Raw genomic sequence first — 20,955 nt, forward strand, 5'->3', positions numbered from 1 at the left:
CACTGCATTCCTCTAATGGATCTGCCATTGACTGTATGATCTGAGAAATTAGTTCTGACATTCCACTCAGTTTTTTATGGAGTTCATACTTTGCATGTAAATGAGCTGACCAGGGTTGACCCTAAGACATTTTCGGATTATGTAAGCCTGTATAAAGTGCATTAACCTCAAACACTTCAACAGAATTCAACAGTCCATGTTCACTATTTCAATGGCCTGAAAATACTTTTTTTAAGCAATTTTCTTATTTGGTTTTCCTGGATATTTTTTTGTTAAAGGGGACCTATTATGCCCCCTTTTAATAGATGTAAAATATGTCTGTGATGTCCCCAGAGTGTGTATGTGAAGTTTTAGCTCAATATACCCCACAGAGAATTTTTTATAACATGTTTAACTTACCACTTTTTGGGGTTGAGCAAAAACGTGCCGTTTTAGAGTGGTACCTTTAAATGCAAATGAGCTGCTGCTCATGGCCTAAGAGGGCGGAGCTTCAAGAGCTCCAGTGACAGAACAATCTCATGCGCTAATAATGTAAAAAACTGTCTGTAGCGGTGTTTAGTTCGAATCGGAGTCTGAAAATGATGCCTACAGAGTCAGAGAATATATGCTGCATGGAGACAGAACATGTATAGTTCAGTTTATTAGCGTTTATATCTTATGTTGTCATCTTGCTTTTCACTATTAGTACGAGCCTGTTGTAGCAAACCTGTCCAAATGATGGCCAAATCTTTACTGATGAGTTTATGAAGTTTATTGTACATCACACAAAACATGAAGCATACATTTATCACTCCAGAAAATCACCATAAGAGCTGAATAAAACACAGTACAAGAAGTGCGCATTGAAGTCTTTTATCTATAAACTCTCCCTTGCATTATCATTAACATACAAAGCGAATTACACAAAAACACTCATTACAACTAACAGTAAACAAATATATACAGACCTTATGCCTTTTCGGGGGTGCTTAATAAACTGGTAAACTTTAAATCCATAAAACAACTCCGATGGATTAAAGTGCACGCTCTCTCTCTCTGCCGTGACCAGTATTGCTCCGGAGAGGATCACTAACAGTTTGTACTGATCCATCCTTCAGTAATAACTTCAACCACGGTGTCCTCAGTGACTCAGTGACTCAGCGGGAGTCTATGGAACCTCGTATGTTTGTTGGTACATCCAACAACAGAACATTTGTAATGTTTTTTGGCATAGACATTGTATATCTCTAGCTCAGGGATGGGCAACTGTCGGCCGTGGGCCACATACGGCCCACAATGTCTTTAAATACGGCCCGCTGGACATTTGAAAAGCAAGTAATGTAAAGATTGCGTTCAGATTATAATGTTAATACTAAATCAATCCAGGAGAGGTCGCTATTTCCAGCCGATCCCTGTATTAATAACAGTGTAGGATGTGCATGCTAATGTGAAAGTTTACTACAAATTAGCAAAAATAAATGAAAAAATGACAATAAAAATCGTGTTTTCACCCTCCAATCAAAAAACTCATCACTATCGAAGTTGCCCATCCTTGCTCTAGCTGAAACAGCGAGTACACAAAAATGGCGGACTCTGTGCTTCTCACTCAGGGGTGTGTCTATGCTAACGGCAGATCGTCACCAGTCATGGGCGGGGTTTCCCTACTGTTTCGTATGAGTAGGGGGAAATATTAAACAGCGTGTTCTGAGAGATTGAAAATTATAAATGGGGATTATAAAAGAAGTATTGGGTGGATTTTTACCATTATAGGCTGGTTGTTTACACATACTGTGGACACACATCTGTGTTCAAACACCTTAAAAAGTGAATTTTGCATAATAGGTCCCCTTTAAAGAGTTATAAGCCATTAACCAAACCAATCAGCTGAATCACAGCATTATGAAATTTGATATGAAGCAAAACAGGATTTGAAAATTTGACAAAAGGACAAAGCTGCAAGACTGATTCTCTGATTGGTGGAGATTTCTTTGCTGAATCATGGGTAATGTATTTTTTTTTTTTTTTATACCAGGAATTCCACTGTTAAGCATGACTATTTAAAAAAAAAAAAAAAAAGTTGAAAATTTGCTTCAACAAAAGCATTTATAATCGCATTTGGAGTAAATGAATGGGATATTTACTTCCGGAGGCTATTTACTGTTGGACTCTATTCCTTAAAATTTCCTCTAGTTCAATGACATCACAAGACTTTGTGACATCTGTAGGCATCCTTTTTTTAAAAATGTGTTATAAGATGACCAAAAAGTAATAAATAAATAAATAAATAAATAAAAAATCACTAAATGTTTGAGTATTACGGTACTTTTAGTAAAACGACTGTTCTCCTTTAAGTTTCAGTCATCCATCACTGAGAGGAGAAACAGCTTCAAAGCCTATTCTTTCCACTGGCGAACATATGAAAGTATGAAAGTTCCCTTTATTCTTCATCTTTACAAAGTTTCATCTTGATTGTTTGACATTGTTGAAAATACTTCTGAGTTTTCTGAGTTGAGATGGAGAGCAGGTCTGTAACCACCATAGACATTCAAGGGGAAACGTGGCCCCCAATATTCAGATTAGTGTGTCAAATATTTGAAAATAGATTCTTATGCACTTCAAGGGGCATCTGAGACCCTGATTTCTATTTACTTTTCTTCTTTTCAACTTTTTGAAACACCCATGAGGCATTTCTTTGACTTAACTGAATAATTCATTGTTTGCGCTCCCAGAAACGTTGCCTCAATAATACTGTGGTCTGATGTCACCCAAGAGATTTATGGTCCTCACTGATTAATACCATAATACATATTCATTAAAAAAACATGTATATCAAGCAAAATGCTGAGGCATTCTGGTAGTATTTTGTCAGCGGGTCAAAAGCACATCTTATAAATATTTTAAACACTGTGTGCAGTCAGTTTCAAGTTTGAATCCTCTAAAGGGTATAGTATAACCTGCATGCACTAGATGTCATTGGCATGGAGAAAATGCTCTGATTTCTGCCAAACTACTGCAGCTTTGCTTATCATACTTGTAAGAGGGAGGCAAATGACATCACAGAACAACAATGAGGTGAAAACAACTAAATAAAAAAAAAAGTTTAAGGGGTTGTTTACACAGAACACTATTTTGCATTCCACTATGCTGCTTTTCCATTGTTTTTCTATGGGAACTTGCCAGATTGACATGTTTGACCGTTGTGCTCACATCTTGTGTCTCTTGCAGCATCTTACACAAGACACACTGATTTAAAAACACAACACTCATGTTAAAGGGTTAGTTCACCCAAAAATGAAAACTCTGTCATTAATTACTCACCCTCATGTCGTTCCACACCTGTAAGACCTTTGTTCATTTTCAGAACACAAATTAAGACATTTTTGATGAAATCCGAGAGGTATATGATTCATCCATAGACAGCAATATAATCACCACTTTCAAGGTCCAGAAAGGTATTAAAGACATTGTTAAAAAAGTTGACGTGACTGCAGTGGTTCAACCTTAATGTTATGAAGCGATGAGGATACTTTTTGTGTGCAAAAACAAAAAATAACGACTTTATTCAACAATTTTTCCTCTTCCCTGTCAGTCTGTTATGCAGTGGGCGCAGTGAATACATTGCAGAGCTTCTGTGTTTACGTCCGAACGCCGATGCTCACGTAAACACAGCCTCGGCCAATACTTAGCCTATGTTCGGACGAAAACACGGAAGCTCTGCAGTCACGTTGACTGTTTTAACAATGTCTTTAGTACCTTTCTGGACCTTGAAAGTGTTGATTATATTGCTGTCTATAGACGAGTCATATACCATGAGGGTGAGTAATTTTTCATTTGTGGATGAACTAACCCTTTAAAATAAGTTCAAAAATACAGTAAAAACAGTAATATTGTGAAATATTAAATAATGAGTCTCTAGACCTTGCTTTTGTCATTCCCCTTCACCCCGCTTCACATTTTTAAAAGATTAACACATTTTGTGAATGGCCCTTAAGAATGTTTTGTCAAAATTACATTTTATTTAACTTTAATCAAAGCTTTCAGATCATAATTTTATTAGTAACAATAATAGTTTTTAGTAGTTGAAATAGTATTTCTTGAATAGTAGTAGAAATTTTTTCTCTCTAATTAAAATTCACCTCCCATTGCCACACAGGCCTACCCAATAAGGTGTAACTAAAACGAAGGCTGTGTCCCAATTCAGGAGCTGCAAACTTTTGATATTTTGTTCTACATGGATCTTCAGGAAACTTTATTTTACTCAAAGGACCTTGAACTCTGCATTTGTTTGGTGTGCGGATTCCCCCTTTTCACTCATCTCATAACTAACACTACCCTCAAAATATATATTACAACCATTCAGAGCGTACCCTCACTTTAAAATGAGCCATCGGTGCTATTAGACTATCAGTGAGTCCACAATCAAGAATGTTCTTCAGGGGTTTGCAGGGTTTTCCCCCCTCTGTAAAGTGACTAAGACATTTCTTCTGCCTGACCACATAAGGGAAGTGGAGTGGGCCTTGAGTCGAGCGCGCTGCCAGGACACAACACTTGGAGCAGTCATGGGACAGACAGTAATAATTCGTTGGCTCTATATTTGTCCAGCAGGAGGGCCGTAACAGCTGAGAGCGCTAAACCTGAGCATGTGAGAATGTGACTGACTCTAAACTGTTTTGATATACAGCTCCATTGTGAACGCATCCAGAATAAACAGATGCCGTTTCCTGACTCAATCATTTCATTAACTCCATTCCCCCCAAAGCCACACTGACAAGCAATGACATCAATGCTGTTTAGCAAGATGAAATGAAAAAAGATAGGTCTGAATGTTCGTATAATGTTCATCAGATAGCTGTAGCTGTGTGCATATGGCTTTTGGTTATTGTTCAAGCCTTTTAGGAAATGAGTAAACAAAGACTTTGACCTTAGTGTATAAAACTCTGTAACTGTGTCAGTCTAATTCTGCATACTGGAAAGGTAAGATATGAACTAAATCTTTCAATCTGCTATGTGATTTTATTTAAGATTTTTAATTTTGAATGTTTAAATTAGAATTACACTACAAAAAAAGTTACTTTTTATTGTATAAATGACTCATGACAGTTAATCTGTGTTGCACTGTGTGCAGTGTATAGTTATCACATTTTAGACACAATTTTTAGACACAAACCATGTATTTATCAGAGTGATTTTATAGTTAGTCTAGTTTTTATAATGAACATAAAAATGATAAACAGTTAAACAGGTCTGTAATCATTTTGGCTCCTTCTTTTTTATAAGAAAATTGGCTCTAATAAAACCATGACAGAAACAATCACTCTCTCCACGGGTCAGAAGATGCCATTAGTGGGCCTAGGAACATGGAAAAGTGCCCCAGGACAGGTGTGTAAATCCCTTCCCACCCCATCATATGTCGGACAAACCAGACATAAGCTGATAAAAATGTCAAAAACAGCCCCAAATTTTACTTCTGTACAGTATGTAAAGTAGTATTTTCTTATTTCTCTGTTTGTTAGATTCTTTATAATTTATTGATTGTGTCAAAACTGGATTGGATTCTGTCTTACTGTAGGTGAAGCAGGCTGTTTTAGCAGCTTTAGACTGTGGCTACAGACACATTGACTGCGCAGCGGCTTACGGCAATGAGCGAGAGGTCGGAGAGGCCTTGACTGAACGACTTGGACCTGGAAAAGTACCTGCAGATAAAAATATACATAAAGCACATCATTTGGTTATAAAATCATCAATACAGATCACCATTATGTCCCACACATGGGACATCAATTTGTACTATTTATGACTACCATAGTCCCTGAGACGAGAAGACATTTTTGTGACCTCCAAGTTGTGGAACACCAAGCACCATCCAGATGATGTCGAGGAGGCCTGCAAAAGGTCTTTGTCAGATCTGAAGCTCTGTTATCTGGACCTGTATCTCATGCACTGGCCAATGGCCTTTGAGTAAGTCATTATGTTTCTATACCTAGCTCTTGGATAGCAGAGCAATTTTCCTGAATTTCACGAACATGCACTACCATTCAAATGTTTTTCAAAGAAGTCTCTTATGCTACATTTATTTAATCAAAAATACAGTAAAACGGTAATATCGTGAAATATTATTACAATTTAAAATAACTGTATTCTATTTTAGTATATTTTATAATGTAATATATTCCTGTGATGGCAAAGCTGAATATTCAGCATCATTACTCCAGTCTTCAGTGTCACATGATCCTTCAGAAATCATTCTTACATGCTGATTTGCTGCTCAAGAAAGAATTCTTATTATTATCAATGTTAAAAGCAGTTATTCTGTTTAATATTTTTGTATTTTTGTCTTTACTGTCACTTTTGCTCATTTTAATGCATCCTTGTGGAATAAAAGTACTTATTTCTTTAAAAAAAAAAAAAAAGACTGACCTCAAACTTTTGAACGGTAGTGTATCTGAAGAGAATAAGTTAAGGGTGGGATAAAGCTGTGGTGCAAGATGTTCAATGTATTGAGGCTGTATGTCTTGTGCAACCAAAAGTAAGGATAATTTTAGCTAAATGAATGGTTTGAAACTCTTATGGTTGCTACAAAATATTATAGACAGTGTGTTTTAAATACTTCCAGGAGAGGAGATGAGCTGATGCCCAGGCATCCTGATGGCACTATTAGGTATGATGACACTCACTACAGAGACACATGGGCAGCCATGGAAAAACTGGTGGACCAAGGGCTGGTAAAAGCCATTGGCTTGTCAAACTTCAATGCCAGACAGATTGATGACATTCTCAGTGTTGCTAAACACAAGCCAGTGGTCAACCAGGTATGCAAGAGTGATAAATGCACACCGTAAGACTGGATTGTCTTTGTGTTAAAGTGTTAGTTCACCCAAAAATGAAAATTCTGTCATCATTTACTCCCCCTCAATTCTTTCCAAACCTGTATAAATTTCTTTGTTCTGCTGAACAAAAAGGAATATATTTTTAAAAAGTTTGTAACCAGGCCACTTTGGGGCACCATTGACTTCCATAGTAGGAAAAAAAAAGTCAATGGTGCCCCAGAACTGTTCAGTTTACCACATTCTTCAAAATATCTTCCTTTGTGTTCAACAGAACAAAGATATGTGTACCGGTTTGGAACAGCCGGAAGGTGAGTAAATGATGACGGAGTTTTCATTTTTGGGTGAACTATCCCTTTAATTTGCCATTGACAACTGATACAGGCAATTCAAAAGGCATTATTATTATTATTGCACAACTTCATCTATGTGGTTATACTTATCCTTTGGCATAAAAAAAATATTTCTTGATATTTTTAAATAATAAATAAATATTTTGAAAATATTTATAATTTAAAATATTATAAAATGGCATTTTTCTGTGTTCTGTATACAATATTTTCAGGTGGAGTGCCACCCATACCTGGTTCAGACTAAGCTGATATCTCACTGTTGGAGTCGAGGGCTGACAGTAACAGCGTACAGTCCTCTGGGTTCACCTGATCGTCCATGGGTTACACCTGGACAAGTCCGTCTGCTGGATGACCCAAGAGTGGTCAGTATGGCCAAGCACTATAACAAGAGCCCTGCTCAGGTCATCAACAGGTGAGGATGGTAAACAGATCCAAGAATAGGCCCACATTTACTGCTGAGAAGGGATTCCTTCATTACTAAGTTTTATGTTAGCCTAGTGTTATTATTAGTGTATTTTTGAGTACACGTCCAGTATACACTTCTGGATTTGTTTTTGTGTCATAGATGGCACATACAGAGGGGTGTCGTTTGCATCCCCAAAAGCGTCACTCCATCCAGGATCAAACAGAACATTGAGGTACGTTAAAATAACTTTATACTTATTTTTTTTTTATGTTAAAATACTTTTTCTTGCCCCATTTGAACATGCAGAGACAATAAGAGGTAGATTTTCCTTTAAAGTTTAAAGGGTTAGTTCACCCAAAAATGAAAATAATGTCATTTATTACTCCTCCTCAAGCCGTAAGACCTTCGTTAATCTTCGGAACGCAAATTAAGATATTTTTGTTGAAATCCGATGGCTCAGTGAGGCCTCCATAGCCAGCAATGACATTTCCTCTCTCAAGATCCATTAATGTACTAAAAACATATTTAAATCAGTTCATGTGAGTACAGTGGCTCAATATTAATATTATAAAGCGGCGAGAATATTTTTGGTGCGCCAAATCATGATTCGGATCGTGTGTCAAACCGCCAAACTGCTGAAATCATCTGACTTTGGCGCTCCGAACCGCTGATTCGACACATTCGACACTGATTCATAACGCTCCGAAGCTTCCTGAAGCAGTGTTTTGAAATCGGCCATCACTATATGTCGTTATTTTGTTTTTTTGGCACACCAAAAATATTCTCGTCGCTTTATAATATTAATATTGAACCACTGTACTCACAACTGATTTAAATATGTTTTTAGTACATTAATGGATCTTGAGAGAGGAAATCTCATTGCTGGCTATGGAGGCCTCACTGAGCCATCGGATTTCAACAAAAATATCTTAATTTGTGTTTTCAGAAGATTAACGAAGGTCTTGCGGATGTGGAACGGCATGAGGGTGAGTAATAAATGACATTATTTTCATTTTTGGGTGAACTAACCCTTAAGCACTCTGGCTCTTTGCTATCAAAACACTGCTATCCTTGTTGGAGCATCCAGACCAACCAATCACAGCAACACTGACTTAACCAATGGCATGAGTTTGGGGCGGGACTATCTGTTTTTCAACCCAATAGAAGATGGGGCGAGTGTTTAGGAAACCTGTTTGAAAAGATTTTTCAAAAAAAGTTTGTGACAGAAATTCCACACTTCAGCTTTAAAATGTTAATATTTATCCTCCATGACATTCTCCACATTTTAGCACATGCATATTCACCTGAGCTGTCGCATCTCAACTTCTGCCTTGGGAGGTTATTTAGCCGCTGAGCTTCCACATAACCAAATTATGATTGAACTAATGCCTGGATAGTTTAAGCAAGGTCAATCATCATTAGGGCTGGTTCAGAATGTCGACAGAAGAGAGGACAGAGACACCTGGAGGACAAGAGCTGTAATGAGGAGAGAGTATTATTAATGGGATAATAGTTCACCCAGAAATGAAATGCTTAAAAGAAATTTAGGTCAATATTCAGTGAATAGCTTTCTCTACACTGGATCTCTCAAATCTCAGTTGTGTGCTTTGAGATTGGTTAAGAGACATGAAAACCAATGACATTTGGCATCATTGGTGTGGCACATTTCTTGAACATAGTTGAATTAGATTTGAGAGCTGCAGTGAAGATAATGTAAACGTAATCATTGTTCATCTTTGCACACAGGTGTTTGATTTTAAATTATCTGATGAAGACATGAGGCTCATCAAATCCTTCAACAGGAACGAAAGGCTTATTGTTCCAACTATAATGGTAACTACGAATACTTAAATTGCAAAACAAAAATTGTTATAGCGCGTGTTGAAATGTCTATTGTGGCTAAAAAAAAAATAAATAAAAAAAAAATGTTGTCGCTCCACAGAAAGATGTACAAAAGGTTTGGAGAGATGCAGGACACCCTCACTTTCCCTTCAGTGATCCATATTAATAAAATGCAGTGGAACAATGTTATGTTAAGCATTAAACATAAGATCTGAAGTTGACATGTTTTCAATTTTTAAGCTACTCATTTAAATAAACTGCATTCAGATCTCTCTCTTTTGATTTTTATGGAGACTCCAAGTTGTAATATTCACATGGCATATTTTATGAAACACTCAGTATATACACACACAACCATTTTAAGTAGAGCTCTCATTGTCTGTACATGTGCACAGATTCCTCTACAAATTAAACACCACAACATCTGGTCCATTTCGTGAATTTTATTTAACATTTTTCAAACTTGTAATACATTATATGCTACATTCATAAAAAAATGAAGTCATTAGCAATTATTTTTTTCTTTTTTTATCACTTTTTTTAATCATCCTTCCAACAGCCTAGCATTAAACCCCACCACTAAAGCTGCTCATATAGCTTGTGAAGTTAATGAAATCACTATCGTGTATGGTTTTTACTGAAATTCACCCCCACCCACAGAATGTTAAGATCAAAGTTCTCAGAAATCATCCGTTCACAAACCAGAGCAAAACACAAGCAGCTACATGCTTTTCTCTATCAACAGAGGGGGGTGGACAGAAGGGGAACGAGGCGAATAAAAAACAAGGGGAATGGACATGAATTGAGAAGCGGAAAAGAAACAAAAAAGCACAGTCCTAAAAACTTGGAATTTTTATTTTTTGTCTTTTGTACACGGAGGCCTGTATGAAGAGGCGCCTGTGAAGGTCAGCCACGTGGTCACATTTATCCATAAAGATCATCATCGTTGTCCTCATTGAAGACTGTGCCTCCGCCACCACCAGAAGAGCCCTGACTTGGTCCACTTCCTCCTTGGTTACTGGATGGGAATCTAAAAAAAAAAAAAAAGATTTTTTTTTTTTTTTAAAAAACCATTCAACATCTTGAAACCTGACACCTGAATGAAAGAAAACAAAGGACAGCAAAGTTGTCACTAAACACCATGATTTAAGATCCCACCTGAAACTGCCAAAGCCTCTGCTTTGTTGCAGGGTCTGTGCGAACATCTCGTATTTGCGGATGTCGTTATCACTGACGGAGCGGCGGGCAAAGCGCATAGCCTCCTCGAAATGGTCCTTCCTTATCTCAGGCACAGGGTCATCCTCCTCCACTTCCTGAATATACAAGAACAAATCAACCAACCAACATGTTAGAATTTTTATTTTTATTTATTTATTTTTTTTAATAAATCAAAAACTAGTACTTAAAAAGGTTTGAGAAACACTACATTAGACAAACTGAAATCTCACCATTGCAGAAGGGTTGGTCTGCCGCTCACGTTCCCGTCTGATCTCGTTCTCAATGGACTCACGGATGGCCAGTTTACAGGCTCTCTGACAGATTTCAGTCAAGTCAGCACCTGAAAAGCCATTGGTCATTTTGGCCAAGAAGTCCAGGTCCACGTCCTACACAAAAAGGAATACATTGTAAGACCAAATAATAAAATAAAAACCCAATTTAAAAAAAAAAAAAAAACAAAAAAACATCCGCCCTCACCTTTGAAATTGGAGACTTCCTGAGGTTAGCTTTGAGAATGGAAATGCGAGACTTCTCGTCAGGCAGTGGGATGTAGATGAGCTGGTCCAGTCGACCAGGCCTAAGGATGGCAGGGTCAATGATGTCTGGTCTGTTGGTGGCCCCAATGATAAAGACGTTCTTCTTGCTGGACATACCATCCATTTCTGTGAGGATCTGGTTAATAACTCTGTCAGCTGCTCCACCACCGTCACCAACATTTCCACCACGAGCTTTAGCAATTGAGTCCAATTCATCAAAGAAGAGCACACAAGGAGCAGCTTGACGAGCCTGGAGGACAAAGAGTGAGCCAGTACAATTTTAAAATGCATCCCTAATTTACATGTCATAGTTGCTGCAAAGAACAAGGACAGGTAGATCCATAACAACTGAAAAGCATAATTCTTCACATTCAAAAATCAAATAAACAGGACCGAGTTAGAAACAGCCTGGTCAAAATTACATACCTTATCGAAGATTTCACGGACATTAGCCTCTGATTCTCCAAACCACATAGTGAGCAGTTCTGGGCCCTTGATTGAGATGAAGTTGGCCTGGCACTCATTGGCAATGGCCTTAGCCAGTAGGGTTTTACCACAACCTGGCGGTCCATAGAACAGCACACCCTTGGATGGGGTCATGCCAAACTTAAGGAATTTGTCTGGATGTTCCACTGGGTACTAAAAAGGATAGAAAAATTTGGTAAGAGTTTCAAAATTAAACTGTGAACATTTTGCAGTCAACAAAAACTGAGTAAGATTGTGCTCAGTACCTGCACCAACTCCTGCAGCTCTCTCTTGACATCTTCAAGGCCACCAATATCCTCCCAGGAGATGTTGGGCACCTCCACCACGGTCTCTCTCAGGGCAGAGGGGTTGCTCTGGCTAAGAGCCCACTGTTAGGTAAAAGAGCAAAGCAATAATGTTTTTTGTCTCTAAATGCAATTTCCCCCTCACACAGTCTTACAACTGTGTAGATTGTTGTAAGAGTTACTGAAAGATCCTCACCCTGAAGTCATCCATTGTAACAGCCAAGGAGTTCATAACCTCTGCGTCGATGGTCTCATCCTCCAGATCAATGAGGTCCATTTTCTTACGGATGGCTTGCAGAGCAGCCTCTGAGCAAAGGGCGGCCAGATCAGCACCCACATGGCCATGGGTTTCATTCGCCACCTGATGACAAATGGTGGATGGTTTAAACTTTTTTTTTTAACCTCATGCCAGCTTCTATGGCTATAATCATGGTGAGAGAGAGATTTAGTTTTCATTTTTTCCTAAAAACCTTACCTAAATACAAATTTACTTGGTTAAAAACCTCTTTAAAAGAATCAACAGAAAACAATTTTCTTAAAAGGGTAGAAGTGTTACAGTCCAGTAAAAATATGTTTAATTGACAGTGGATTCAGGCAAGATGGACACATTGGATAAGATTCTCATGAAAGTAAAAATTTGTGTGTTAGTCTTGAGTGTCCTATTGGCATCTTGTATAAACAACTTGATCCCAGTGATTATTAAAAGGGAATATATGTTTTGTTTCAGAATCCAGATTTAATTCATTTAGTTTGTTGTTTAAGCACGGATCCCATTCCAATTGCCATTTGTTTTTGGTGTATGAATTTAAAGCCGTTTTCAGGTCTGTAAAGGGTACAGAACATTTTACTGGTTCTTTAGATAATGCTTCTTTGGCAACATTGTCTGATGGTTTAAAAATAAACAAAAAACCTAAATTGTGTGAAAATGCACCTATGCGCCCATATTTGAAAGGTACACTAGCTACAACGACTTGGTGCCCTAAATAAGACAAAACATTAAAAGAAATCAGCTTTCATTTATGGTGCAATGGGACTCAAATCAAGAAGCCAGAAGTAGTACAAAGCAAGCAAAAATGCAAATGAACTTGACAACTACTGATCCACTGAGGAAGGGGAGGAAAAACAAATGATCTGCAAAATCGAGACATGAAACAGACACTGAGACATTCTGAAAATGCCTTCATTTTGGGGGATGCATTTAAAAAAAAAAAAAAAAAAAATCACTTGGCTCAAAACTCTGAGGGGGCAGACAAAATGCGCATGATGCTTCTGCCATTGCCTGATTAAGGAGACCCAGTTTAAACGAAAGTGAATCATCACTGAGCACTGAATGTTCTGACATTCCCTGAAACACACCTGCTCCAGATCAACATCATCAGCAAGCTTCATGTTCTTGGTGTGAATCTGAAGTATCTCAAGTCTTCCAGTAGCATCTGGAATGCCGATGTCCACCTCTCTGTCAAAGCGACCTGAAATCAAGAGTCAGAGCATCAGCACAAGATGTTCTTTTCTAAGGTGCAGTGCACGTAGCCAGAATATCAACTGGAAACATCTTTGCAAATATCTCTTTACAGAGCAACACTTGAGCAAAGTGATCTCACCGAATCGCCTGAGAGCTGGGTCAATGCTGTTGGGTCTGTTAGTGGCTGCCATGACGATGACATGAGCCCTTTGCTTCAGTCCATCCATCAAAGTGAGCAGCTGAGACACAATGCGCCTCTCCACCTCACCATGAGTCTGGAAAAACAGATGGAGGATCATTTAGTGAAACACTCTTAGACATTCATACACATCCCACACCTCAGATCAGAAGGTACTTTAAAGTAAAATGCACAATCATACTTAATTATTATTATAAATAACATTTAATCTGTGTGACAATCAGTTAGAAATGTTTGAATATTTTTGAAATTAGGTTTATGATGGTACAGTTTTGATTAAAACATTCTCATAGTAAATTATGCTAAAAGGGATTAGAAGTGAAGCAAGGGGAAATAAAGCTTTAAAGCACTGTCAAATTAAAGTTAAAAATTTCAAATATTCATCAAATTTAAAATAAAAATCTACATTTGAATACAAAAACAATGCATTCAAATTTTAGGGGTGCGTCAGGCAGCTTTATCAGTGCCGCACGAGATGCAATGATGTAAGACTGTGTTTTAATGATTTTTTTTTTTTTAGTCTATCCAATTTAACCCACTAGATGTCAAAACCGTAACCAAGTCATTCACACAGAAGGCATTTTCTCCACTGCTTTTCCATTGTTTTTCATGCAAACATGCGCTAGATGGACATAATTGACGTCTCGCACTAAAGAGCCGCATGTATAAAAAGCCATGTAAAGTTAAAATAAGTTCAACTTCTAAAGAACAGACTTCGAGACTTTGTGGGTTTTTTTTCCCCCTCATTCCACTGCAAAAGAGTGCTGTGTGATCTGCACTTCAGCTCCTTGTATTAAACTTTGCTAGTCTGAAAACGAGGTGTGTTCAGGCGCATTGTTGGTGTGTTGCTATTTTGAGGCAACTGAGAACGACTGCACCATTGACCAACAAAAACCTGGTCTTAGGTCAATGGCGCATTATTTTTTTTGTTATTTAAAGGGTGCTTTAGTAATATGCGCCTTTAGGCAGGTGCACAACATGGATTCGGACATGACCTAAGTGCACATGCACCATGTGCTTCAGACCATGTGCTTAGATTGGTAAAATAGGGCCTATGGTGTTTATGCAATTTACAAAATTACATTTGATTTATAAATGTTAGTTTATGCACTATGATTTTAAAACTTTTCCCCAGACAGTTAATGTTATTTTATTGCTTTTAACAAACAATTTAATGCAGTGTATTAATGTTTTACTCACTGCGCCCTCTTGTGGCCTCAGGGGACAAGCAAAAAGCTTTTTTTCCCCCTTTACTTAAATTGTCTTTTAAAATTAAATATTAGTAAGAACTGAATTTTATTCTAAAAGTACAAAAGCCATTTTGACAGCCCTATAAAAGCACCCAAACATGCAAGACAGGATATGAGGAGAGAAATGTCCAGTAGAATAACTCATACAAAATATATCATTAAATCAGTTGAGCAGATCACAAGAGGCAGTTATTTTGAATTAACTTACAACTTCCTATATTTTCATTTTAGCAATTTTGTGATATATACACACACATTCCATTTAGCTTTAATCTATATTTCTGTTTTAGTAATTTTTGTACTTTATTTCAAATTTTTGTAACATTTTCTAAATGTTTTAATCTAATATTTATATTTTACTTCAGTTTTATTTTAATTAACAAAAACAAGGACGCAGTGTCTTGTCTTTCACATTGTAAGAGCAGAAAGATAAAAAAAAAAAAAAAAAAGTCAAGAATTTGTATCCATGATTACACTGAAAGATCTTACCACAGAAGTTTAGAATATCAATGTCTCACAAAATCAAGCATTACAGCTTAAATTATTTTACTGATGGATTTAAAAAAAAAAAAAAAAAAAAAAAAAAAAGCATAAAGAATTTACAACCCAATTTACAACTGCTGTGATCGCTTTTGTAATGACTGAAAGATTATTGCCTCAGAACATCACTCAATCTTACCTTCTCTCTTTTGGGTGCAATGGCATCGAGTTCATCAATAAAGATGATGGCTGGTGCATTCTTCTCTGCTTCCTCAAAAGCTTTGCGCAAATTGCTCTCAGATTCACCTGCCAGTTTACTCATGATCTCAGGGCCTGGGACCATTAAAATAGTTTACATCAATTTTTCTCAGGGTCATAAACTTGCACCAATATAAAAGCATAAAACAAAACAACAGCCATTAAAATTCATTTAAATTGTGTTCATGCATCCCCACCATTGATGAGGAAGAAGAATGCTCCAGTTTCATTTGCCACAGCACGAGCTATGAGAGTCTTTCCAGTTCCAGGGGGTCCGTACAGCAGAATGCCACGGGGAGGCTGAACAAACAAAAGATGATTTGAACCTTGGACTACAAACTCAAAAAACTTTAATGCGTCTAAGTGTCAGTGCAGACAATTACCTTCACTCCAATAGCCTTGAAGAGAGCTGGGTGTCTCAGAGGCAGCTCCACCATTTCTTTGATTTGGGCGAGCTGTTTCCTGACCCCTCCAATGTCATCATAACCCACCTCATTCAAAGACTCTTCCTCATCCTGCAAACAGGAGTGCAGATACATTCATTCACACTGTTCCTCCACATAGCCCATTTTAAACCATGACAAAACTTGAAACATTTGTCAATCTACTCGCCTCTCTCTTGATAGGTTCCCCCTCACAGTGGATCACTGTGTCTGGGGCCACAATACAGTACGGGCTGGGGTCAGTCTCCACCACTTTGAACTCCACAGCACGCATGCCTCCTCTGACCAGGAAAATATCACCTATGGACATCAAGCAAAACAAATGTTATTTATCAATCACTGAAAAACATGTATACACCAATTACACAACCTTGAGGAATGACTGAATTTCATGCTGCTTTAGACAAACCACAAACTCTTTCTAGGTCCTTAAAATACAACTGACCAAACATAAATTCACATGCCTAAAATATTTTAAATCAATCTATTTGGTAACAAATTACACTTTATGCCAAGCATCATGAACTCGAATGCAGAAATGTGCCAAAACATACAAGGAGCAAAAGGGATTCACATAATTTGGTTTTATATACACTACAAAAGTTTGGGGTCAGTAGGTTTTTTTTTGGGGTACATTTTATATTAAGGTGTTCATGTTATAGGGCAATTATACATTTAAGAACTGACTAATAATGCATAACTACTTGTACTTACTATAGCAAGTGTGGTTAGGACTAGGGTTTGGTTTACAGTTAGTTGTATGTAATTATTAGTGATGCACCAATCATGATCCAAACAAAGATGCTACACACATGCAGCAGAGCAATTGTTTTTGATTTGAACAGAATGGTCTGACTTTACAGTTGTAAAGTTAGGCTACATAAGACATCTACACAAAACAAAAACAGACAAACAGATATGTCCGGTCGACCAGTGAATCTCTAGTAATTATGGGTCATTACTATAGTAACCACGTAATGTTTAACGGACACTAAAATAAAGTTGTTGTTTTTTTTTTTAAATGCTTTTGAATTAAGTCTCTTATGCTTACCAAGGCTGAATTTATTTGACAAAATACAGTACAAGAATTTGTTACCAACTAGGTGATCTGATCAGGATCAGCTGATACAGACTACCGATTTTTGTCATCACGACTGGCCGACACTGATCATTCAAGCTTTATACAAGCAACATGTAAGCTCTCTGCTGACATCACTGTTAACCGCTTACACACTGAATTTTTAACGTGATTTCAAGTTACAAGTTACCAAAACTCTTAAAAAAAAAAAACCCCAAAAAAAACCAAAAACAAGTATCAAGTACATGGTCTCATTTGACAGAAAACATTTAAAATTTTAAAGAAAATAGATTTAGACCAATATTTGGAGGCTCTTGTTACAAAACTGCTGAGAAAACCCCAGAAAAAAAGTGATGCAATTTGATTTATTTTGTTATTCCAAAGTGATGCAATTTATTTTATTGTTATTCATGCTTGACATGATGACCATCAGAATGTTTACATGCGCATCTGCTGCTGCTTTTTTTTTTTTTTTTTTTTTAAAACAGTTTTATGTCATCAAATTGCAATCAGCTCGTGAGATCGGCCAAATTTAATGACTCCCAATCGAGTCATAGAATGTTACAATCGTCTGATACGACCTGCAGCTGTTCGGACGGAGCATCCCTAGTAAAAACGGTAACATTGTGAAATATCACTACAATTACACTTTTAAAATTATCTAATGATTAAACAGTTCAAAAGAAAAGGATTTATTCAGAATACAAATAATTTCTACCAATATAGAAGTCTTTACTGTCACTTTTAATCATTTAATATGTCCTTGTGACCCCAAATTTTAGGATGGTAGTGAACATAAATTTAACATACATAAAAAGTAACATCTCAGAGTTAACCCAAAGTAAACAGTTTAAAAACAAACAAACAAAAAAAAAACATTACTATTATACTGACTATTGGAGGTAATATTTACCTTTACGGATTGGCCGATAAGCCTCCAGGAAGTAAGGCTTGAGATAGACCTCAAACAGATTGCCTGTGATGCCTTCCACTGTGTCATCGATTGGCAGAACATGAATGCGCTTTCCATACTTCACATCTGGACATGGCTGAATACTGAAAACCAGAAAGGGGAACAAATAAATGATCCATCCTACACTTATATTAATAGGAACATTTTCGAATAGCTAGTATTTGGGTCCAGTCAATCAGAATAACACCCTAAAACTCTTGTAACAACACTCCAGGGATCCCTCACTCAGCATATACAATGAAAGTTTAAACCGAAAACACTGTCTCACCTGATGACATCACCAAGGCGCACCCTGAGGTTGTTGCGGACCACCCTGTTCATGCGAACCTTTTCATCAGAGCAGGTGTCATCAGACAGGACGATGCAAACAGTCTCCCTCCGTTTCTTGCCCTTCAACAGCACTGTGTCCCCCCTAAAGAGCTGGAGCTCATCCATCTTTGCCTGAAAAAGCAGAGAAAATGTGATGGGCACATGCAAATGGAGTACTGATTAATTGTTTTATATATTTCAAATCTAACCGAAGATTGTACCTGAGAGAGAGACACAACACTGTTGTCTTCATTGATGGATTCATCAACGATCAACCTATTTGGCCTGTTCTTCTGCTTCAGAATGGCAGTGGAAAGATCATCATTTTTGGATCTGTGTGGAAGAGGAAGAGTAACATTTTAAAGCAGTGGTTCTCAATTTTTTATTTTTTTTAAACACTCAGAGGCCCCCCATTTTCAACACAATATTCAAAGGCTCCCCACATCGGCTAGGAAATCTCCTCTGGTATATCTGCTGTAATTATGATAATTATGCTCATTTTCAAACACTGGGTGTGTTGATATTAAATTAAGCATGATATACTTTGTGATTCAGGCATATTCTGTATGTTCTTCAAAAAGTTATTGAAAAACATGTTATTGGGAAAGCTATTGGGGAGACATGTAATTTTTTTTTTTTTTTTTTTTTAGATATAAAAAATTTTTAATCCATCCTGTGGCACCCTTGGTTTTCTGAGCCCCCTCAGTGGAACACAAAAACACACACACACACACAAAAAAAAGATGCTCGGCAAAATGACAGCCTCTCTTCACAATTTGCATCTTTTTTTTTTTTAAATCATAAAGTGAACATGGATGGTAACCAAAACTGTTAATGAGCAAAAATCTGCTTGTGTTCCATAGGAAAGTTTCGGATGTTTAGAAATAAAAGTGTGCGAGTAAATACTATTCTCATTTTCGAGTGAGCTGTCCCTTTAACAATGCTTCTCAGGTGGTTATCTGAGACAGATAGTTGCTATTTTTTCCTTCTTTCAGGATCACTTAATGCGAAAGTGAAAGATTTTCAACATTTCATATTAAACAGCACTTTCACGTAGAAAGAGCTGACATTACATATTACCCTGTCTGTTCCGAGAGGACTACACGATAGGGTCGATGGATAAGTGCACTTCTGCTCACATATACGTCTGTCAAAGCTCAAGTTACTCTAGAGCTTTCCACAAAACACTGGACCGAGAGTCGTAATGATCCGCTAGATTTAGGCCTTGAGCAAGGCCTAAGTGTGGCTAATCCCGCAGTATACAACAATTTAAGCTGTACATTGTTTAATGTTTTTCTTTTTTCTGAAAAGAAAAAAAACTAAATTGAAACGGTTTTTAGACACGTCAATAGGCAGAGGCCAACAACGCGTGTGTAAATAAGCTAACAAATCCTACATCCTCATAGCTAACAGACAGCAAACGTTATATCTTTACATACTACTGAACCACACATTGAACTCCCTCACACAAGCGTTAGTATTAGTTGCGTAAACAACCTAACCATATATTGTTCAGGTAGATGGAAGTATGTTTTTAATTGTTCTCAGAGTGGGTGATGTGCGAGCTAGCAGCAGTTAGCCAGCTCCCGTTGCCAATGACACAGCAAATGCTGCTGTGTGACATGTGAAACCCAAAACGCTGAAACATTCGTATTTTGGTGCTTACAAAAATCTTAGGGTCTGGTACATTTAGTATCTAACTTTTTAATGACACATCCTGTCAGCTGTTTTTGATTTGATGGCTGAAATATCTAGATCACGGGATTAAATCATCATCACCTGCTGCTTTATGGACAAAGCCGGTTAGCTCGCTTTGATTCGTACTGTTCACCGTTTTACTGCTTTAGGGAATTAATATTGCTTTTATTCTATGAAGCGGCATGCGGGTCGTTTAACAGTGTTGTGCGTGTTTTTTTCTTCCGAGCAGTCGCCGGTGATGCCGGTGGGCCGAAAGCCTCCATCGTATGCGGAGATGACTCAGTCCGGTTAGCTTATATGCTAAACACAGCTAATCAGTCTCCCTAAAACTCCCGCATAAGTTTTAATTAGTGAAGAAAACGGAAGTACATAAAGATTAAAGAGATTATATCAATTTACATGTACGCTCTGATGAGAAACCTGTATTGTGTAAACTCGCTTTTTTCATTGATCACCGTTCATGATGCGTTCGTCTTTTAGCTTCATGGCTAACTGGCACTCAACAGAAAACAAAACAACTTTCATCACACTAAATTACGTATAACTTAAATTGTACTTACTCTCCACCCGAAGCCATATTGCTTCTCCCGCAAAAAGATACAAATAGTTGATGGAAATGAGTAGCTCTCTTAAGTGACCGATTCCAACCTTCACACTAGCTTTTTACCTCTGCACTGGATTAGCCTGCTAACATCAACTCTGCGGAGAAAAAGTTTCCTCGCCCATTTTGAATATCGAGCCAATCAGAACACACGTCGCGATTTCTTGCGTTGATCGATTGGCCAATCTCGGACCGACCGTGGAAGAGCTTGAACATCATTAGTCCTGGTGTCGTTCACGGTTCATTGCGATTGGCTTATTTTCTGCTGCGTTGTGA

At 37.5% G+C, this 20,955-nt stretch overlaps 2 protein-coding genes across 2 annotated transcripts; one reads left to right on the forward strand and one right to left on the reverse strand.

The window, feature by feature from the left end:
* The first annotated feature begins 4,889 nt into the window (after nt 1–4,889).
* akr1a1a (aldo-keto reductase family 1, member A1a (aldehyde reductase)) lies at nt 4,890–9,676 on the forward strand. The gene is made up of 9 exons (XM_051895797.1): nt 4,890–4,953; nt 5,257–5,358; nt 5,549–5,668; nt 5,786–5,937; nt 6,593–6,788; nt 7,369–7,568; nt 7,722–7,794; nt 9,309–9,395; nt 9,505–9,676. The coding sequence occupies exons 2-9, from the start codon at nt 5,278–5,280 to the stop codon at nt 9,568–9,570; spliced, it is 975 nt and encodes a 324-aa protein (XP_051751757.1). The 5' UTR covers nt 4,890–4,953; nt 5,257–5,277; the 3' UTR covers nt 9,571–9,676.
* A 156-nt stretch (nt 9,677–9,832) lies between these two features.
* vcp (valosin containing protein) lies at nt 9,833–20,880 on the reverse strand. The gene is made up of 17 exons (XM_051895787.1): nt 20,639–20,880; nt 18,602–18,713; nt 18,340–18,512; nt 18,012–18,154; nt 16,190–16,320; nt 15,961–16,092; nt 15,775–15,877; nt 15,519–15,652; nt 13,530–13,665; nt 13,285–13,397; nt 12,125–12,289; nt 11,890–12,012; nt 11,585–11,797; nt 11,100–11,408; nt 10,853–11,008; nt 10,563–10,717; nt 9,833–10,434 (listed from the first exon to the last, which is right to left on the reverse strand). The coding sequence occupies exons 1-17, from the start codon at nt 20,653–20,655 to the stop codon at nt 10,329–10,331; spliced, it is 2,421 nt and encodes an 806-aa protein (XP_051751747.1). The 5' UTR covers nt 20,656–20,880; the 3' UTR covers nt 9,833–10,328.
* Between the last annotated feature and the right edge of the window lie 75 nt (nt 20,881–20,955).

Source organism: Ctenopharyngodon idella, chromosome 5, assembly GCF_019924925.1.
Source record: "Ctenopharyngodon idella isolate HZGC_01 chromosome 5, HZGC01, whole genome shotgun sequence".
In the NCBI taxonomy this organism is placed as follows: domain Eukaryota; kingdom Metazoa; phylum Chordata; class Actinopteri; order Cypriniformes; family Xenocyprididae; genus Ctenopharyngodon; species Ctenopharyngodon idella.

Bases quoted from the DNA above. Each gene is read 5' to 3' on its own strand.
- akr1a1a (XM_051895797.1), top strand. From the start codon at position 5,278: ATGACAGAAACAATCACTCTCTCCACGGGTCAGAAGATGCCATTAGTG. The intron at 5,359-5,548 runs GTGTGTAAATCC...GTCTTACTGTAG, and splicing joins GGAAAAGTGCCCCAGGACAG to GTGAAGCAGGCTGTTTTAGC. The intron at 5,669-5,785 runs GTACCTGCAGAT...TGACTACCATAG, and splicing joins AACGACTTGGACCTGGAAAA to TCCCTGAGACGAGAAGACAT.
- vcp (XM_051895787.1), bottom strand. The intron at 15,878-15,960 runs GTAATTGTCTGC...TTGTTTGTTCAG, and splicing joins TCAAGGCTATTGGAGTGAAG to CCTCCCCGTGGCATTCTGCT. The intron at 13,666-15,518 runs GTAAGATTGAGT...CTGTTTTTCCAG, and splicing joins TTGCACCCAAAAGAGAGAAG to ACTCATGGTGAGGTGGAGAG.